The sequence below is a fragment of the Sus scrofa genome, chromosome 1 (genome assembly GCF_000003025.6).
Source record: "Sus scrofa isolate TJ Tabasco breed Duroc chromosome 1, Sscrofa11.1, whole genome shotgun sequence".
Classification (NCBI taxonomy): domain Eukaryota; kingdom Metazoa; phylum Chordata; class Mammalia; order Artiodactyla; family Suidae; genus Sus; species Sus scrofa.
Genome location: NC_010443.5, coordinates 250810691 through 250831546, shown reverse-complemented (window position 1 = coordinate 250831546; position 20856 = coordinate 250810691). Strand labels below are relative to the sequence as shown.

At 45.6% G+C, this 20856-nt stretch overlaps 1 protein-coding gene across 1 annotated transcript in view; it reads right to left on the bottom strand.

Annotated features, from left to right (window-relative positions):
- PALM2 (paralemmin 2) overlaps positions 1 to 7492 on the bottom strand; it is a 144491-nt gene extending 136999 nt beyond the window's left edge. The window contains 1 exon segment of the mRNA NM_001204195.1: positions 7192 to 7492. Coding sequence (NP_001191124.1) covers positions 7192 to 7236 — 45 coding nt within the window. The 5' untranslated portion in view covers positions 7237 to 7492.

Sequence of the window (20856 nt, the reverse complement as noted above, 5' to 3'; positions counted from 1 at the left end):
TTGTTTTGGCTGCACCTGTGGCATGTGGACGTTCCAGGGTCAGGGATCAAACCTGCGCCACAGCCGCGACCTGAGCCACTGCAATGACAATGCCAGATCCTTAACCCACTGTGCCACAAGGGAACTCCCGAATGCACTAAAATTTGAGAATCACAGTACTACAGCATTTCTGGCCAAAAGTCTATGTCCAGTGGCAGCTGCTGCTATTATTAGCAGTCCTAAGCCCAGCTGGGTCTCCTATATTGTCTATGATTTGAGGCTGGTAATAAATCAAAATCATCTTAAACACCGGGGTGACATGTGTGGGCTCAAATCTGCATACCTTGCTCTTAAGAATTCTTCTGTGGTAGCAGGAATTTCCCACATCAGGGTACAGCCTTTTCAATTTCTGTTAATTCTGACAGAGCAATCACCTACCTAGATATGAATACTGAGTTACCAATAATGTCAGCAGTTGCAAGGAGCTCATTTAAGATCAAAATGTACAGTAACCATGTGCTATTTTCTCCATGATCCAAACACATCTTAACACCAAAATCACCAAGGTCTAGTTGAAAACACACCCTGATTTGGTTATATTATGAAAGATTTTGTGGGGGGTGGCGGGAGCTGGTAGTACTACTTCACAGCCTCCTGATGAAACCCAAATAAGTTCATGCAAAAGGAAAGCACACTGTAAAGTTCAAAGCTCTACCTACATCTGGAGGTCACAAAAGGTCGACCTGTTGACTGAAAGGAATTTGGTTGTGTCCACAAATTTTTTAAAGGCTTTTAAACTCGTTGATACTCTTCTCTTTTGAAATGGGAACATTCACAAAGGAAGATTCTTGGCTCCTCTTGCGAATCAGTGGATGTGACAACATAGGAATCACATTCTCATCTGGGATGAATTAACTGTATCTTAACTGAGAAATGGTATCTGCTCTCCAGGTGCTCACAATTTCCCACTCAACCTGTGTCCTTCATTTTTGTCGCATGCTGACTCCTGGATCCTTTGGGGTTTGTAACTCCTGTCCACTATAAATGATCCTTTTCATTGTTATCATTAGTGGCCACCTGCACTGCAAACCTTCAGGTGTTACTATACTCACTGAAAATTTCCCAGTTTGGCAATTCACCCACTGAGACGAATAGGCTTCATCTTTCGCACTTTGTGTCCATCTTCTGCTTAAGATGCATGAGTTATGGTTTGTCGATTTGCTGACTATAAACAGAAAACTTTTGTTGAGTGTCTTCTGTACCCTCGCTCTGAGGATTTCCCATGAAATCTCTCAACTAATCTTCACAACAATTCCATGAGGTGGATATGACCATTATTCTGATCTCATAGATGAGGAAGCCAAAGGACAGCCAGGTCACAGGGATACTAAGAGAAAAGCGGGGATGTGAACCAAAGCTTTCAGACACCAGAATCCATGCTTCTTAGTCACCAGACTGTGAAGCAGTGACAGCCCTGGGGACCACTGTCTCTGTGCATCAATGCATTTGCTGTCATTCAATGTCACACCACATGATGAGCAACTCTTACTGCCAAGGAGGCTGATCAACATCCCCAGAAGGAATCAGTGATGAAGCCTGGGTAGTTCAAAGGACAAACAGGAGTGGTCCCCAAAACCCTGGGCAACCCCAAAGAAATAGAGAGGGGCCTCTACTGAGCCTTGCTTTCTTCTAAATATTGACCATTCATAACCCACGGGCCCCCTGCTTGGCTTATTAAATGATGACTGCTCTATTTCATAGGGCACTTGCCAAAGCAACTGCTCTTTGTCCCAAGAGGCTAAAGCCTGAAATACTCAGAGGTACAAATAAATGGTCAGCGAGGTGCATGACCCCTGTGCATGTTTGTGTAAGGCCTGCCTCGGCCCTCACAGACCTGGCAGTGACCCAGAAAAGGCCCAAAGTGGCACCTATCTGCTGGCAAACTCTTCCTCAGCACCAGTGTCTGAGCAGACCATTTTTTTAGGCCTCCACTTGGAGTTTTGGAAGCAAGGTATCATTTATGTAGCAGATAACAAATGAGTGGCTGGGAACTTCAATTTCCCAGCCCTTTCCCCAGCTGCCTGCCAGTAACAGAGGCTCACAAGGGGCATGTACAGGGCTGCCCCCCCCCCAAGAATCAGAGTTTTGTTATTATAGGGCTTGGGTTTGGGTCACTAGACCCTCTGAGGGAATCCCTGACCTGGGAAGCTGGCCTGGGCTGGATCACATGCAAATGGCAGTCAGAATTTTTGCCTGGGGCCTGCAGGCCAACTAAGTCTGGATCAAAGTGGGTGGATTGGCCTCCCTTAGCCTTCAGTCCACACTCCAACTCTGGCACTCAAGGCCTTATTGCTCTAAGGCAAGAAGAGGCAATGAGCGATGAAGCCAAGGAAATGCCAAGAGTGTTTCTTTGCAAGTATGGGGCAGAGCCAGTCTAGGCCACCCACCCACATCTGGGCCTTCTCAGGGCAGAGAATGAAGTCAGGTGGGAGACTTACACCCCTAACTGCACCCTCTGGGGGAGATTTTTAAGGGGGAGAGGGGCCCAAAGTGAAATCTGCCACAGGGCAGATTCCACAGAGGCACATCCACGCCCCACTCCCACCCCCTAAGCTCACGCCTCTCCTCACTACCCCAGTACAGAAGGGTCCTAGGCGAGGCTGCCACCCATAGCCAATCACCCTTCCCCCTCAGCTAGACATGCCAGTAACACAATCGGGGACCAGGAGACACTGGACTTAGCACAACTCTTCCACATCTCACTGAATGAGCCCAAATGCTTTTTGCCAACTTGACTGTAAAGAGGAGATAATGAGACCCACACAGAACAGCTCAGCACTGAGGTAACAGACATAGGATTTTGAACACTGTAAAGTGCTGTGCAAATACCAAAGATTGCTTTTAGTATTGCACAGAGTCTGCGTTCCCACTAAGCGACAACATCCTCTAAAGAGCCAGGCGGGTTGAACGGACATCTCATAACACAGCACAGAGGGACATACTGGAGTTGGACCCTGAGGCCTTGTCACTATGGATGCTGAGGACTTTTGCCCAAAATGACCTGTACAACATTCTGTTAGCTTCACACATACCCAAGGAAGGCTCTCTTCCTCTCAGCTGTGCAGACATAAAAACATCCTCGCCCAAAGCTGGCTTCCACTGAGACACTGGTTTCTTCCCCAAGGCAATGTTACTCATTTGATTAGAACTTCCACTGGGTATTTCCATGCACTGAAATCCAGCTTGGAAGGCTCTCAAAAGGATGTGGCCTCCTGGTTTGTCTCCATCTTTCCTGAAGCGACCAGATCAGTCCGTTTCTCCCTTACCCACTCACATGGAAGCTGCTGGAACCACCTGCACAGCGGGCTGACAGGAAGCGCAGGGGATGCTGTCACCATTTGCGGGGGAGCAGTTGTGGGCAGGAGTCAACAAAGGGGCTCCTGTGCCCTGCAGGGTGGGGTTCCCATCCTGGCCTTGACACTCTCTGATAATGTTGGGCTCTTTATCTATAAAACATGGATAAGACAGAAGTTCCTCCCCCATCAGCTTCTTAGGATTAAATGACATCACTGAAGTTAAAATGCCCTTGAGTCCTATTACTGAGTTTGTGCCTTTTAGCTACTGACTTAACTTCTTCATGTGTTTGGCTTTCCCTTTTTTTATACTAGCCATTCCAAATAAATAATAAACAAACTAACCACAAATAAATAGATACCTTCTGCTGATGGGGAGGTTGCTATGTTATTTTATATCTTGCTTTACCCACTCTTCAAGACTTGCCCCAACATCTCTCTGGGAATGTGTTCCTTAACCTCTTTGGAGGTTCTGTAACCTGGAGAAGGTTGGCTTAGCTGTTCCACGTGTATGCTCATTTGCATAAGTACTCCTGCCACTGTCTAGTAATTGTTTATGTTAGACTATTAAAGTATAAAAAATTTGTAAAAAATGCATGTCACAAGGTTCACTGCTAAATAGAAAATGGTCAATAAATGACAACTGTATCATTCTTCCCAGAATGATTAGTCACATTCATTCTGCCACAGAGGCATTTTGCTATCTTCTAAAACGACAGCTTTGGGAGTGTCCCCACAGACAAAAGGAGCACCTGGGAGTAGAGACACTTGTCGAAGATGGATTTGCTCCTCTTTTGGCAGGAAATAGGATGGCATTCATCTTTTCTCATTGATTAGTCTCTAGAATCAACTGGAAGATTCCACTAAAGCACTCTAGTTTCTGAGTGTTTCACTCTCTTGGGGAAGAAATACCCCACAGATGTGACAAGTAGGTCGCAGGACATCTGTCCTTTCAGAACTCAAGTGTGCAAAGGGTGAAATCTTCTCTCTGATGGCCGAAACTTGGGGACACTTTTTGGTGTTGCCAGTACCTTCCCAGATGTGACACTCTGGGAATGTCAACTGCTGGATGACTGGACAGACAAATCCTCCAGACACAGCTCCACACTCGGTCTGAGCTGCTAGCAGAAGTGACACCTGGCAGAACCCTGGCCTTTGGTCGGAGTTAAAGGAAAGGATAAAGAAGGCTCAGAGTTCCCGTTGTGGCTCAGCGGGTTACAAACCCAACCAGTATCCATGAGGATGCAGGTTCGATCCCTGGCTTAAGGATCTGGCATTGCTGTGGCTGTGGCTGGCAGCTGCAGCTTCAATTGGACCCCTAGCCTGGGAACTTCCATATGCCACAGGTACAGCCCTAAAAAAAAAAAAAAAAAAAGGAAGAAGGCGGTTGGTCACACTCTGCTTCAGAGACATTGCCTCTCACCCTCATGGGACAAGGCAGCAGTACAGATGGGAACTGGGGGTTCTACCTCAAGACCACTTACTGGCCCCCACATCACCTGCACCACGTCTAAACCTGACAACCAGCCCTGGAGGTAGAACTCAGGAGCCCACCCAACAGATGAAGGGACCAAGCTCCAGACTAAAGAGTCCCCAAGGGTCTGCCGACTAGAATCCCCATTTATCTGCTTGGCCTCTTGGAGAGGAGCCCACGTTGGTGGGGAGGTAAGGAATCATTCTCTTCCTCCTTCACATCTCCAGAGAGGGCTAGGCTCTTGGGGCCAGGCCCCAGGGCTCCTGAGGGTCCCCTGAGAACCCTAGAAAGGTGACCGAGTGAGGCGGGGTTTGCCAAATTTGGAGAATATGCATTAGGCCGAAGCACGGTGTAGAACCATTTACTGATGCGGTCACAAGTCTCCCCACCTCATTCCTTCCTTCCTTCCTTCCTTTCTTTCTCCCCCCGCCCCCGGCACACACACAGTTCATTTGCTCTTGGAAAATCTGCCCTAATAACAATATGTTCACTGAGGACGGAATCGTTCATAAGAATTAGCAACAGCTTCCCAGGTACAGGACAAACACAATTCCACAATGGAACAGGCATGAATATGTGTGTGTATTCTTCTCACATGCACAAGAGGATTCCAAAAGAGGGGCTAGACCTTTCTTAAAAAATCCATTTAGCCCCTGTGGGATTACCCAAGCCCACTTGGAAAAGGTTGGCCCCAGTGTAAGCTGCTACTGGGTCCCCATTCAGAAAGCGCACCCTTTCATTGGGCTCAGCTGTTCTTCAGGCATCCAGTAAAGCTGGCCATGCAAAGGCAGAAACTGTGACAACTGTTGGAAGCCGTCAGCAGCAGCCGATGGAAGCAAATGAATGTTCTCTGGGGCAGGCACTTCATGGACAGCTAAAGCAGCCTATTATTCAGTTTATAGAAAACACCCACCAGCTAGATGGCACCAAGAACTGAATATCTCCATTCTTACCAAGTTCATGACATACCGGCCACGCTGCCTGGCCACTAATTCTAGAAACCAGAAACAACTTCAATAACCCTCAAAATCCACATGTACAGAGTGAAAAGGAAAGAAAAGAAGGGGAAAAAAAACCATAAAAAAACACCAACTTTTCTGAGTTCTGAGCACCAAGTTCAAAGATTGCCCAATAGGCAAAAAAAAAAAAAAAAAAAAAAGTCATAGCATTCACCATTGCCAGCAAACATCTCTCTCACTTCAGCTGTAAAACCTCCAAGACATTTAAGATTTGAAGACTTTGATAAAGAGGGTCTCAGAGCCACAGAGACCACATCAAACGCTTCTTTAAAAAAGAAGAGCCTGTGTGCATTTTCCCAATGAAGAATCCATCCAAAGGATTCTGAAAACACTTCAATATATTTGGCCTCCAAAACATGATACACTATTTCTCCAACAAATTTATATGTGTTTCCAGGGAACTCCTGGATCCCCCAAAATAAAAATAAAGGTACTTAGGTCGAAGAATGCCTGGAGATTCTTCGATGCCAATATGCTAACAGACCTTTCTCTTTTAATTGCTATTATTTCATACAGCAGCAATAATCATTCCCTCATCTGCAAAGGAAATATATAACCCAGCTGTGGCGGCTCCAGTAAAAATACCACATCTGTGGCTCATTGGCAACACTGGCAGGATTGCTCAAATTTGGGCAGCTTTAGAGAGTTCTCTTTTATACCCAAGACGCACAAGGGTAGACTTTTCTGAAAGTGCACATAAACTTTGCTGAAACCCGTTGCTCCACTGCATGCTGGAAATGAGGATGCCATAAGATTAGCCACAGCCATAAAAAGGAGGCTCTCTTGGAATATTATTCCCAGGACCCAGTCGTTCTAAGAAGTCCCCAGACCCCCTCCAGGATGGTGGCTTGCGCCAGCACCCTGGTCAATATCAAACAGAACGGGGAAAATGAACCCTCCCGGTTTCAGGAAGGAGGTTGTACTGTGTGGCTGGCAAGGGAGCTGACTGCTGCTTTTCCACTTAGCAGACCAACAGCTTCCAAAGAGAGGATGGCAGCCACCGTTCTGGTGACCGTTCCCGCCATTCGCCAGTGTCTCAAGTCAAGAGTAATACTGAGCACTGGGTGGTAATATTCCAGGAATCGGCCCCCATGCTTCTGTTTAGTCTTTCCCCAAAGCCCAGTAGCAAGCGTCTTATTTCTAAGCCAGTCTTCCAACATTCAAATCCCCGGCCCAAAGCGCGCCCTGGGGGTTTCCACCTACAGACTGTAAACGAAAAAGCAGCGTAGCTGAGCCTTGACAGACTTTTATCCCCAAAGCACATGTCCTGCGGCTACTGTGCTGGAATGTCGACGGCCCCAAAGCACCCGGGGTCCTTTTGCGTACCAGACAATAGAGCAAGAAAATAAAATGAAAGTGGACTTACTGCTATGGCTTGCAGCCTTTCCTTGTGCAATTCCGCCTCTGCCATCCTGGAGAAGGGCACACGGGGAGGGAAAGAAGAAAGAAAAACAAAACACGCTGTAGTCACCCAAGGAAATTGATGGGCACCCCGGGGTGGGGGGTGGGGGCTCTGCTAGAACCCTGCGGAGAGCCGAGGGGCGGCCAGGGATCCGCTCCGGGGGTGGCGGGCAGAGCTGTGCGCGCGGCTGGCTCCCCCAGCTCAGCCTCTGGCCCCCGTCCGCGCGGCCGCCTGGCTGCGCCCCAGCGCCGCCGCTCCCTGCATCTCCCGGCTGCGGGCCGCGCCAGTCGGAGACGTGGGCCGCGGGCAGCCGCCGGGAGGGCGCGCTCGCCCAGCGCTTGATCTCCGCCCTGACGTCTCCGCGTCTCGCTCCGCCCCTGGGGTGTGAGGGACCCACGGCCGCGGCCCCAGGCGGCTCTAGGCGAGGGGTAGACTCCGGGGCTGTCTTCGCCGGAGGTGGGGCGTCCCCAAGGCGCAGCCGGGCAGCGCGCGTACTAGCGGGTACCAGGGGCGCCGCGAGGGCGCACGCTTGGTGCGCCCAGGTGGACACGTGCTTACTGGGGATGAAGAGACGCCAGCCAAGGCGCCTCTGGAAGAAAGCGGGGTGGGGGGGGGATGGGCAGCACGCCCCAGCTTCTAGCTTGTGCCAAACGCTTGGGCTCCACATGGAGACATTTCCAATAGGGAAGGGCCGCCTTGCCCACATGCCTTAGATGGCAGGGTCCTCAGACATCATGTTGGCCAAGGGCAAGGCCGAACACAGGCCACACCTCTGTGAGGCCAATGTGGGTTAGAAAGACAGCTGCGAGTTTGCAGTCCTAAGTGCTCGGCTAGGCCAGGCTTGACCATTTATTAGTGAAACCTTGGGCAAGTCACTTAACCACTCTGAGCCTCAGTTTCCTCATCTGAAAAATGGGGTGCTGTCAGTGCTGGATGAGATAACATAGATAAAGGTATTTTGTAAAGGGCAGTCTGTTCCTCACATTATCCTGTGACTTGCTGGGCTGAAACTCTGAGGCTTTTCTGTGTTCAGTCTCTGAAAGGTAGGTGCTGGTCACTAAAATACTTCACCTATTTTCTACTAAAACAAGAGATGGTACTAAAGTGCATCTTTTATGATAGGCCCAGGGCTGGATATGAGAAATGGGTAAGATCCAGTCCAAAAGGAAATGAAAGCTAAAAACAAACAGAATTCCTCTTATCCTCCAGAAGGGTCCTGCCTAGAACTCCCAAATTCATGAGCAAACTTTCCTCCATAAAATGAAATAAACATGTGGGGGGTGGGGAGGAACCACTGTGACCTCTTAAATCCTTGATGATTCAATAAATGTGAGACTTAAGAAGGCATGTTAAAAGGTATGCACATCAAATTTCTCCAAATCACCTCCTTCCTGAGCACATTCTTGCAAATTCTACTAAATCACCTTTTCAACGCTCAGGGAGGTTTCACCTGTCATTTGATGAGCAATTACTACTCTGCCTGAAGACTGAAGCAGTCACCAAAACAATTTTACTGATTGATTGTCTTCCCTTTCTTTTCATAACAGGCGTAGGTGGAGCTGTTTGTGTCATAAATCTGAGCCAACACCAGCTTTGACATTCCACTCCAGTATATCCAGAATTTCTACTTTCTGGCTAAGACCCATCAGTTTCTTCAAACGCTTCATTTTCTCTTCACATCCAGCACCAGCTTCAGAAGACAAGCCTGTTGAGGGGTGTTTGCTCACAAGTAAACAGCACAACAATGTGGATGAACTTAGCATTACTGAACTGTACCCTTAAAAGTGATTAAAAGGGCAAATTGCATGCTATGCATATTTTACTACAATAAAATTTTAAAGGCGGGATGGAAGATGAGATGGGATGGGAGATGGGTTTAGGCCCCTCTTGGAAGTGACTGGCTGGAAAGCTTTGAATCTCAAGATAGAAAAATCAGGACTGGGGATACATATCTGGGTATCATCTACGTTATGGTTATACCTCAAGAAATGAGAATGGCCAGGGTGAGAAAACAGAAGAAGAGGAGAAAGCCCAGCAAAGGAGGCTGAGGAAGTGTCACCTGAGGATTAGAAGGAAAATTCAAGAGGGATGTTTCTACAAAAAGCACGATAGGAGGAAAAGGGTTTTCAACAGAGTCAGATGGTTAGGGGAGGTCAAAAAAGATGCAAACTAAGAAGAAGCTTGGGCAGTCAGGAAGCCATGGGTGACTTTGAGAGAGTTGTGTGTGTTTAAAGGTTGAGTATGTAAGCAATTATAGAGAACTGAGAATGAGTGAGGGGTGGGGAAGGAGCATCCTGGAATACAAACCACTCCTTTCAGTGGTTTGCATGTGAAAGATGAAGGTGGTGGGGAAAACAGGAAGGTGGTAGATGGGAAGCAGAGTCAAGTTGAAGGGTCGTTAGACCAGGGGAGACATGAATGTTTCAGGCTGTCAGGGAAGACGAAAGACATAGTCCAAAGGGAACATAAGTATTAGTTTTTAGATTAGATTAGAAGGCATCCAGACAAGCACTGGTGACTAGGTTAACCTTGGAAAGAAAGGAAAATGAAAGATGAAATGGGTAAAGATGAAGACATTTTAGTTGAAGGAGAGAGAAGTTGAGTGTGCATACATCAGAAGCCTAGTTTTCCCAGCTGATGGAAGTGTCATTGGTTGAGGCTGGTGGGGTGGGGGTTAGAGGACTTCAGACAAATAGAAATGGTTTGTAAAGAAACTGTAAGAAATGGAAAAAATTAAGACATGGTTCCCAATCAGTAGTGGTCATCAGAATCTCCTGAGTCACATTTCTCTGAATACATGTACAGAATTAAATATCTATGGAGTGAGGTAGGGGTTAAGGATGGGTTTTGCACCATTGCACTAATTGGGTTTACTAGGAATAGACAGAAGACTTATGACCATTTGTGTGTACTTCCTCAGTGGCTGTTAACAGCCTGAGACCCATGATAAGCAGTGGTTGTGTTTACTCAATGTTGAGTATTGTCAGAGCAGGCATGGCAAAAAGTCAAAGGAGAGGAGAAATTCAGAATGCTGGACTTCTGAATTTGGGGATTTGTCCAGGTGGAAATATAACAGACTCTTCCATATTTCTTTGGCTGCCCAGTGTGTTTGGCCCTTTCCATCTTTGGGGAATTTCCCATATTGTGAGCCATAGAGCAAGTCATAGAAGCTGGGAAATACCAGATACCTGTTTCCCAGGTCCCCAGAAGCTATGATGTGGTGGGCAACCTGGGTTCAGTCAGACATGTGCATTGGATTGGCCAAGGACCTTGAAGACATAGCATCAGAGAAGTCTTTCAGGCTGGTTGCTCATCTTTGGTCCTGCCCCTTGTTCAAGCCTCCTTCTTTAGCTTTTCCAGCTATTCTGCAAGCTCCTTAATACATGCCTTCTCTGTATCAACTAGAATCACTTTCTACTGCTTGTGACTAAGAACCCTAAATGAAACCAGAAGGCACATAAAGGGCAGAGGGAAAACATTTTCTCCTCTTCCACACTTCTCCCCTCATATTTCTAAATGTTAGCATTTTAAAATCACCTAACCCATTACAAACACAGACACTTCTACCCCACATTATTCCCTTTCTTTCATAAACTTTCATTATGTAGCTACTCTATACTAGACATCTGGCTATGGCTTGGTATTTCAAAGAATTCATAGCCTAGTGCTAATATTGGTGACTTTTTGCACTACGCATTTGAAATCTCGAAAGGTCTATTACAATGGTGCATAATATGTGTAACAAATCACTCGTTCTTGCTGGTACATTAAAATATGTTGCATAGGTACTACCCATATTGTTTAATGGGTTTTTCTGATAGATGCTGTATTGCGAGGCATAATATGGCAAGACTACAGAATGCTAGGTTTGCAAATAGACGTTTTGGTAATAAAAATTCAGAATCTCTTTTAGAGCATGAGTCCTTTGGGAACCACAGATGATCACAGGCTATTCCCTTGTGGGGAAAACGGAAGCTCTATAAACTGAGAGGGAATTGACTCACCAAGGCCCATTGAGTGAGTCAAAGTTAAAAGTCTTGTCAAACAGGAGACTTCCTGTCGTGGCTCAGCACTAATGAACCCGACTGGAATCCATGAGGAGGCAGGTTCCATCCCTGGCCTCGCTCAGTGGGTTGAGGATCCAGTGTTGCCATGAGCTGTGGTGTAAGTCGCAGACACGGCTCGGATCCTGTGTGGCTGAGGCTGTGGTGTAGGCCAGCAGCTCCAATTCGACCCCTAGCCTGGGAACTTCCATATGCTGCGAGTGCAACTAAAAAGACACACACACACACACACACATACACACACACACACACACACACACACATACACACACACACACACCTTGCTGAACAGAAGCTAAGAGTGTGAAATTTCATAGTAACATAAAGCTTTCCTTTGACAAAAGTCATTTTAAAAGAAAATGCCAGGACTCCCAAATGTCTGTATTTGTATTAGCTCTCTTTTGCTAGGTTCTTTTAGAATTCATAGTCATTCAAAACATATGTGGTGACTGCACAGAATCAAAAGGAGGGAAACAGTGCTTGGAGCCCTTTTGGCTCCTATGGTTGTGAGTAATTTGGGAAAGTTGATGGGATTTCAAGTATGTGCTGTTTCTCTCGATGGGATTCAAATGACAGATCCATAGAGAGAGTCCCCTGGGGTGCAAGAAAAAGAAATAAACTAGGCTGGATGTCTCTTAAGGTGTAGATTGACTAGGCTCTCTACACAGAAGATTCAAAATGAGCAATTGGAAATCCATCTAGAAAGGAACTGTGGAATTTCCATTTGATGGCTTCCTTTTCTCTTGGCTAGCCTTGGCAGTGTCAGCTGACCAAAGTTGTGAGTTGCTGGAAAAAACTAGGGATCATGAGGAGACTATACAGGAATTAGATCTGCATGGTTTGGGATCATTCTGCATTCACCTCACTGGGATATTCAGATGCAGGTTCTTAATAGTCTTGTTACTGATAAGAATTTTGAAAAATGGGATTGGGAAGTAGGAGAAGGGTGTGACACAGAGAAAAGGCATCAGCTGTAAGGACAAGTTAGAATCCCAGCCCTCAGATTCACCAACTGCACAAACTTGAATTCCTTTAGCTCCATTTCCTCATCTTTAATGGGGGATAAGAACCCTAACCTCATAGCAATATTGTGGGAAATCAGGATAACAGACAGAAAGTGCTTGAGAGTGACCACAGTAAGTGCTCCAGAAATGATAGGTCCTAATTACTCAACCCAATTATTGATTCATTAAAACTGTCATAGAGCAGGAGTTCCCATTGTGGCTCAGTAGGTTAAGGACCTGACATTGTCTTTATGAGAATGAGGATTCGATTCCTGGCCTCTCCCGGGGAGTTAAGGATCCGTTATTGCTGTGACTGTGGTGTAGGCCTCAACTTCATCTCCGATTTGACCTCTACCTCGAGAACTTCCATATGCCACAGGTGCAGCCATAAAAAAAAAAAAAAAAAAAAAAAAAAAGAAAGAAAGAAAAAAGAAAAAAATCACAGACCAAATGGAATGACTTGATTTTTATCTACCCTTTTATGAAGGCTATTTTTTTTTTAAGAAAATGGCTGAACTATTGACATTCTTAAAGTTCCCCACATTAGTAGGTATTTCTCCTTTTTTCACTTTTAAAAAGGATGATTCTGCTCAGTGTCATTTATGGTCTAGAAATTTCATTACCGGCGTCTTCCTTTAATGATTCATAGACATCTATATAGGAGTCAGTTTAATAAACAAGAAGGGATGAGAATGGAATGCTTTAGAGGACATAGACTGAGTCCTAAGAAAAGATGGAAGGTAAAGCTCAATTGTGGAGTGTTTAGGAAGAGAGCTAGATGCCTACACAGTAAAGGTGCCCCTGGAGTTCCCACTGTGGCTCAGCAGTAATGACCCTGACTAGCATCCATGAGGACACAGGTTCAATCCCTGGCCTCACTCAGTGGGTTAAGAATCCAGCGTTGCCATAAGCTGTGGTGTAGGTCGCAGATGCAGCTCAGATTCTGCATTGCTGCGGCTGTGGTATAGGCCGGCAGCCGTAGCTTCGATTTGACCCCTAGCTTGGGAACTTCCATTTGCTGTGGGCGCAGCCCTAAGAAGACAAAAAAATAAATAAAAAAGGTGCTCCTTGATGGAGCTCGTACAAGGTTTAGATGTGAGTGATCCACAAAGTAGAAAAGTCTTTGGGAAGACCAGTCCAGTTGTCTGACACCAGTAGATATAACTGGGTCATTGGCTTCTCAGAGAGCTTAGAGGCCAGTCTAGTTTGCCCCTTAGTACAATGGCCACGATGTGCTCCGTCAGCTTGGATCCCTTTTTTGCTGTGTGGCCATCAACACTTTCATTGTTAGCCGTGATTTGATAATGCTGTACACATTCTGCAAGTCAGCACTGCAGACAAGAGAGAGATTTCCTGTGGGTTTGGTGGTACAGGGAGAGCAGCCTACCAGTTAAATCCTGTGGGCCTCCTGGCTGGGGAATGAATAATGGAAATGGGAAAGCCTAGCTTCAGTTCCTTCCACCTATGGATGCTAAGCCCTTCCAATGCCCCTTGGAGTGTCCAGAGTCTCAATCCTGCATGCCCACCCATTGCCCACCCTCCACACACTGGCAGAATAGATCCAACTTGTGTTGAGCCCCTTGGAGCCAGTCTCACTGAGAGGTAATAGCCAGCCAGTCTCAAAAATTGCTCCTAATCAAGAACAGTATGGAGGCTCCTTAACGAACTAAAAATAGAGTTACCACATGATCCAGCTCTTGGGCATATATCTGGAAAAGATGAAAACTTTAATTTGAAAAGATATATGCACCCAATGTTCATGGCAGCACTATTTACAATAGCTAAGACTTGGAAGCAACCTAAGTATTTATAGACAGATGAATGTATAAAGAAAATGTGGGGTATGTGTGTGTATATATATGTATATATACATACATATATATATAATGGAATATTACTCAGCCATAAAAAAATAATAAAATAATGTCATTTGCAGCAACATGGATTGACCTAGACAATATTATTCCAAGTGAAGTAAGTCAGAGAAAGGCAAATATCATATCACTTATATGTGGAATCTAAAAAATGATATAAATGAACTTATTTACAAAACAGAAACAGACTCACAGACATAGACTACAAAACTTATGGTTACTAAGGGGAAAGAGGAAGGGAGGAATGAGTTAGGAATTTGGGATTAACAGATACACACTACTATATATACAAATAACAAGGGCCTGCAATATAGCACAGGGAACTGTATTCAATATCTTGTAACAAACTATAATGGAAAAAAATCTGAAAAAGTGTATATATATACACACACACTCACACATACACACACTGTGTGTATATGTATACCTGAATCGCTTTGCTAATAATCTGAAACTAACACAACACTGTAAATCAACTATACTTCAATTAAAAAAGGAATGGGATGTACAGATTGTCACTTCTATTTGAACCCATAAAGATTACTCTCATTCTTGAATGGAATATTACTCAGCCATGAAGAGGAATGAAGATCTGACACCTGCTACAGCATGGATGAATGCTGAGGACATGGTGCTTATTGAGAGAAGACAGTCAAGAAAAATCAAAAATACATTTTCTTGATTCAATTTATATGCAATGTTCACAGCAGACAAATCCATGGACACAGACATAACCTGGTGTTCTCAGGGGAAGAGGAGGGGACATGAGTGACTGATTAGTTGAATGAGGTTTCCTTTGGGGGGATGAAGGTTTGCTGGCACCAGCCAGAGGTGGTGCTTACACAACACTGTGAATGTGATAAATGTCACTGAATTGTTCCCTTACAAACAAAATAATATTTAATAATAACCCCCACACACCTCTATACACAAAATTGCTCCCTACTAAATGGGCCTCATGGAGAGATGGCCTTTCCTTAAAGCATCTCAAGATAGAATGGAAAGAGCACAAGACCAAAATATCAATCCTAGGTCCTAATCCTACCTCTGCCACTTACTGTGTGACCTCAGACAAGTCACTAAATTGCTCTGAGCTGAGGTTTTCTGTTTGTAAACTGGGAGTAGAGATAACTCACTACCCCCACAAGGTTCTTGTAAGGTTGAAAGGAACTCATGAATGAGAAAGTGTTTTGAGAACTATAAATGCTCTCAGAGTGGGAAGGACTACAGTGAAAGGGATGACTTCCAAGTTAGGGACTCAGGGAGGTAAGGACTGGTCAGAGCAAGGGGGCAGGAGGAGGAGTGTGAAGTTTCTATGACTATAAAACATGCTGTAGCAGCCACCAGCTCCGCCCACCAGGAGCAAAGACTCAGCAAATAGGTAAGACAAAAGAGGCTTCCAGGTGTCTGTGGGGTGTCTAAGACAATCAAACCAATACATGAAAGTGATCAACATCACTTAGGGCTCTTTTTGACTCCTTAAAGTTTTTCACTCCCTGCTTTATCCAGCCAAACAGTTGCATATTCCGATCTACATAATCAAGAGCTTCACCAAATGCAGATTAACATGCAGGGTCCGAGAATGCTGTGGAAGCAGCAGAGAGAAGCAGGAGAGGAGATGGGAAGGCTTGGATCTTTTCTGCCAACAGTGTGTGTGTCAAACTTAGATTTGAAAGCTATCTGGGCCTTGTTTACATGAATGTGCCCTCCTTTCTGCATTCATTCAGAGCTAAATTTATTCCCCTGGAGGGAAAGGCATGCTTGGGGAGGTGGGGGTGGAAAAAGAGTCGACACAGAGGCGTCTGCTTGACTGGGAGCCAGGAGCACTGATGGGAGGGGGGAATCCCACCCCACACAGGGCAGCCCTCCTCAGGAGGCTCCCAGGATGGAACCTGTGCTGCCTCGACAAAGGAACGTGAGTCCCTTTGAGTGGCTGCACCTATCACTACTGAGGAAGGAATGCACGAACGAACAAGACTCCGGATCCTGTGTGTTAGAGAAAGCAGCTCCCTGGCTCCCCTGAACCCCCAAGTTTGGCTCAACCCTTGGGGAAACAGACACTCACTTAGCCTCTCGCCCAGTCTCTCTAGTGAGCATAGTGTCTGTTCCCTGCAGAAAAAGCCACTTTCGAGGCACAGTTGAGCTTGCCTGCTTTCTGTGGGGGTATCACTCCCATGGCTTCCTCATCGGGGACAGCTTTTTCTGGGGTGGGGGTGGAGGACACAGGTTGTTGCCTGCTGTGATCTGGGTTGGATTAAGTGCTTGCACCAACATCTGGACGTCAGACTGTTGATGCCTAGGCTGGGACCCAGGTGTCTCCTGCTGGTCTTTTATGATTTGCCCTCTGCCCATTCAGTTCCTCTCTTTTCTCCTCTAGTCCTTATCTTTCATCCTTCCCTAAGCCAAGCCCCTTGTTACGCCATCTTTCGCAAGTGGACAAGCCATGGCGATGGAGTTAGCCTTTTCCATGACCAGAGAGCTCTTGGCTAGAATTGATCTCCCTCTAGATACACAGTCCTTTTCCAGCAGAGGCTCAGTCCCCTTGTTCTGTGGAACATCCCTTTGGGGTGGGGGAGGGGAGGCTCCTAGGATTCTGAGATGGTTCTCCTTTGTTACAGGCTCAGAGGTCACCACAGCATCTTGCTAGAGCTTTACCCTGTTTTTAGCCTCCAGTCCCCTTCACTCCTCCCCAGAGAACTTGACACCTCTTCATCTGTTTGTCCCACTCCAAATTTGGTGCTTTCTCATACCAAGAGCTATGCCTGGAATGCAGCCTCCCCCTCCCTTTTCTAACGTTCCAAGTCTCCTCTTGTTAACTCCACAGAGTTCCAGAAATCCCACCCCCTCAGGGCATGCATGGTGGTCCCTTTGGGAAGGAAAAGTGGTTATCCCTCCCAATTCCTGACATAGTGTGTGACTTATAAATTATTTGCTTGACCTGTCACTCTTTCAGTTAACTCCAAAAATCGTAAAGCCAGAACCCTGAAGGAGATCTCAAATTTCATCAGCATCTCACAAGCCACCATGATGGTTGTCTGCATGTAATAAAGCTACCTAGGTTGGCAGGAAGCACGGATTGGACAAACCGGTCTTTCAGTCTCAATTCTACCACTAAATGACCTTGAGAAACGTACTTGACTCCTTTATGTTACTGTCTGTAAAATGGGAAAGATATCACTATCCATTTTATAAGATTATTGTGGCAATCAAATGATGTGATATATCCCAAACTCCTGACATACTGAAGGTGGTCAGTGAAAACACTTTTTATCAGTAAGAGCATAATCTTATTTATTCATTGATATCTGTATCACTCTGGATGTGTTTCTGCATAGACATGCCTCTGTTTCTGAGTCATTTGTTTAGCGCAGCACCAAGCGCTATGGACTGCATGTGTGTGCCCCAGCCAAAATTCAAATGTTGAGACCCAAATCTCCAAAGTGATGTAGAGGAGGCCTTTAAGAGGCAATTAGATCGTGAGAATGGAGCCCTCATGATGGGATTATAAAAAGAGACAGTAGAGAGCTTGCTTTTCTCTCTGCCCCAGCATGAGGACACAACAAGCAGCCAGCCATCTACAGACGAGGAAGAGGGCCCTCACTAGGAACCCAATCCATTGGCACCCTGATCTTGGACTTCCCAGTCTTTGGAACTGTAAAAAGAAAATCATTGTTTAAGCTGCCCCATCTATGGCAATTTGTTCTAGCAGCCCAATGTGGCCCTTAGCCTAGACCAGCACTTAACTCATGAATGCTCCTGACTCTTGCTTCTTACTGCGAAAGCTTGCTCTCCAGGGTTTTCTGATACTGTGAAAATCTTTTTGTAACATGTTGGCTTTGCCAAATTCTGCACATATCATGAGAATGAAGGAAGTAAAAGTGCAGCGTTCTTTAGTGTGCTTTATCTAGAACAGTGATTCGAAGCTTCTCAGGAAGGCAGATCACAGAATACTTTTGAGAACCTGGTAAGAACTCCAGACTTCTGGGCAATGCATGTGCCTACCACATTTTGCACACAATTTCTGAGCTTCCAGGAACCCCTAGAATCCTGCCACAGACACTCTTAGAGGACCCATGGACCTCTGGCTTAAAAAGAAAAACAACAACCTAGAATATCAGAGGAGTTGAGAGTGATGAGGGAGAGTGGATTTATGAGCTGGGGAGCTCAAGCTGGTTATCAGTGTAAGAGCACCAGAAATGTGGGTCTTTTCTGCTCAGCTCCGTTGCCACCCCCCACCAACCTGGCCAATGGCTGCCCAAGCTGCCCGCTCTTCACACTGAGAGCCAGTAGTTCCCTCTCGCAGCTGCTGGCAAAGAAAAGGCACAGGGGCCAGTGAAGCCCCTCCCTGGGCATAAGCTACAGTAGACTGTGTTTCTCTCAACCCAAGGCTTCCTCTGACCAATGCCTACCCAGCCTTTTATCCTTCTAGAGTGGCCCTCACTGGTCTCCCGCAGAATGGACCTGTCTTGTATCTGTATACAGTAGGTATCTTATCAATCCATTTTTGCCTCCCAGGATTAGGTTGAAACCGCCTTCTATTCTAGGTAGAAATAATAAAACAAAACAAGATATCAGGACCTTGAGTTTGAACAGAATAACAAAATGGTTTGTCCACATCACCCTCATATCGCGGTAGGTACCATTTTTGAAGAGCCTCCAATATTCCAAATCCACTTTCCAAAGGCCTGTCCCACTTTCCTGCCTCCACCACTGCTGGCTGAAATCATCTGACTTCCATATTGGAACTTCAGAGAGAATGAAAGCTTGATCCAAAACCATTGGACCCTCCAGCTTCCAAGGAAAACAGACTGCTGCTGAATTAAAGATGCTGTTAGGTTGGTTGGAGCCAAAATAAATGGAGCTGGCTTTTCCTTAATAAGAGGGAAGCAGCCTTTCCAAGGTGGTGACCTAATGAGGCCAGTGACAAATGGGTGTCAGGTTTCAAACCTCAGCATCCTGGAAAGCCAGGCAAATGATACTGTCTTTCAGAATGAACATCAGCAGACTTCAGGGCAGCCTTGAGATTTCACACTTGCCTTCAGAGTAATGAAGTCCTAAATTTGATAATCCTATTATTTAAAAAAGCAGTGTAACAGCCCTAGTCCTAGTCCAGAGAGGAAAAAAAATTTTTTTTTTTTTGTAAGAATACGACCCATGATGGGAAAAAATGGGCAGAGAGAGATACACTTGGCCATGTTACTCTAATAGGCCTAGTATTGTCCTGAGTTTTAATAAAGCAGAAACAAACTGATTTAAGTAAAAAGCTGAAAGCTTCCAAATTTCTTTCTATGTTAAATAAAGGTTTGGATTGAATTCTGGAGGGAATAGTTTGAATTTGAGCATGAAAGTTTTATTGATTTATTTTTTTTATCTTTCATAAACACTGACATGATGCTTACTCTATCGCTGGATCCCTTCTAAATGCTTTGCGAACATTACTAGATGTAATCTTCACAACAGCTCTGCGAGGGCAGCACTATTATCATACCTGTTTTACAGATGATGACTCTGAGTCACAGAGCTTCCTGTCACACAGCTTCTCAACAGCAGGTATAATAACATCACGTAACCTGCTCGTGCCGTTGTAAGTGTGGGACTACTTAAATGTTTGGAGGGTTTATCTGAACAAATAACATGCATCTGAAAGAGGTAAACGTGATTTCTTTCCTTTTGAGGTACTTGGAATATCATCCTCTCCAAGGGATAAGACCTCTCAGATAACAACCAGAAAAGGGGGAGTCGGCTAAGCTGACTTCTTCCGTCATTTCTTTCTTTCCTTTCCTTTCCTTTTTTGTTGCACCCATGGCTTGTAAGCATCTCTTTGGGGCTGGAGGAAAGGAGTGGTGGGGGCAAGAATCCAAGGTCAGTTAAGGGGAGGGGACACAGACCCCTCGGCTTCAATCCCCAGCTTACAGAAATCACCATTTCTCTAAGATCAGCTCCCTCAATCAGAAAATGAAATTAATAGTACCTAACCCACATAGGTGTTTTGAAGACAAAAGGAGATAATCCTTATCAAGCCCTGTGTCTGGCAGGTACTAAGAGCTCTTGTAAACGCTGAGTGGCGATATTCTTACAAGAGACGTTGAGTGTCTTGGTAAGAGCAGTGGTGCCAGGATGCTCTGGGTTCAGATACCAGCTCCATACTTATTAGATGGGGGACTCTGGACAAGGCACTTAATGTCCCTCAATTTCATCCTCAGGTAACTGAGGTTAACAACATCTACCTTGTAGGGTACATGGGGAGGTCTGTGTTGGCTTTTATTATTCTGGTAATGCGGATGATAAATAATGCACGCCTTCTAAAAAAATGTAATTGATGTTGACTCCAGATCTTAGGAATCAGAACATAGGAAATGAAAGTCCAAAGGATAGGTTTGCTAGTTAAAAAGGAAGAGTCTTTGTCATCAGATATTTCAGTGACTCGCAATTGCACATAATCAGCATGAAGCAAAAGGATGCTGTAACATTAAACACATGCACGCTACGTGAAGATGCTCTCTGCTTTGCTCCAGCCTGATTCCACGATGCTGCGAGTTCCAAGCTGTACACGCCGGCAGCAAGAACCTCTGCCTCCAGCTTAAACCTCAGAGAGGGCTGCTTCGAGGAAATCGTAATGAGTTTGCAGGAAGATGCAGAAGCAGTCTTGTAGGATTAACATCCTCTGCCTGTGAGCCAGCTCTGACT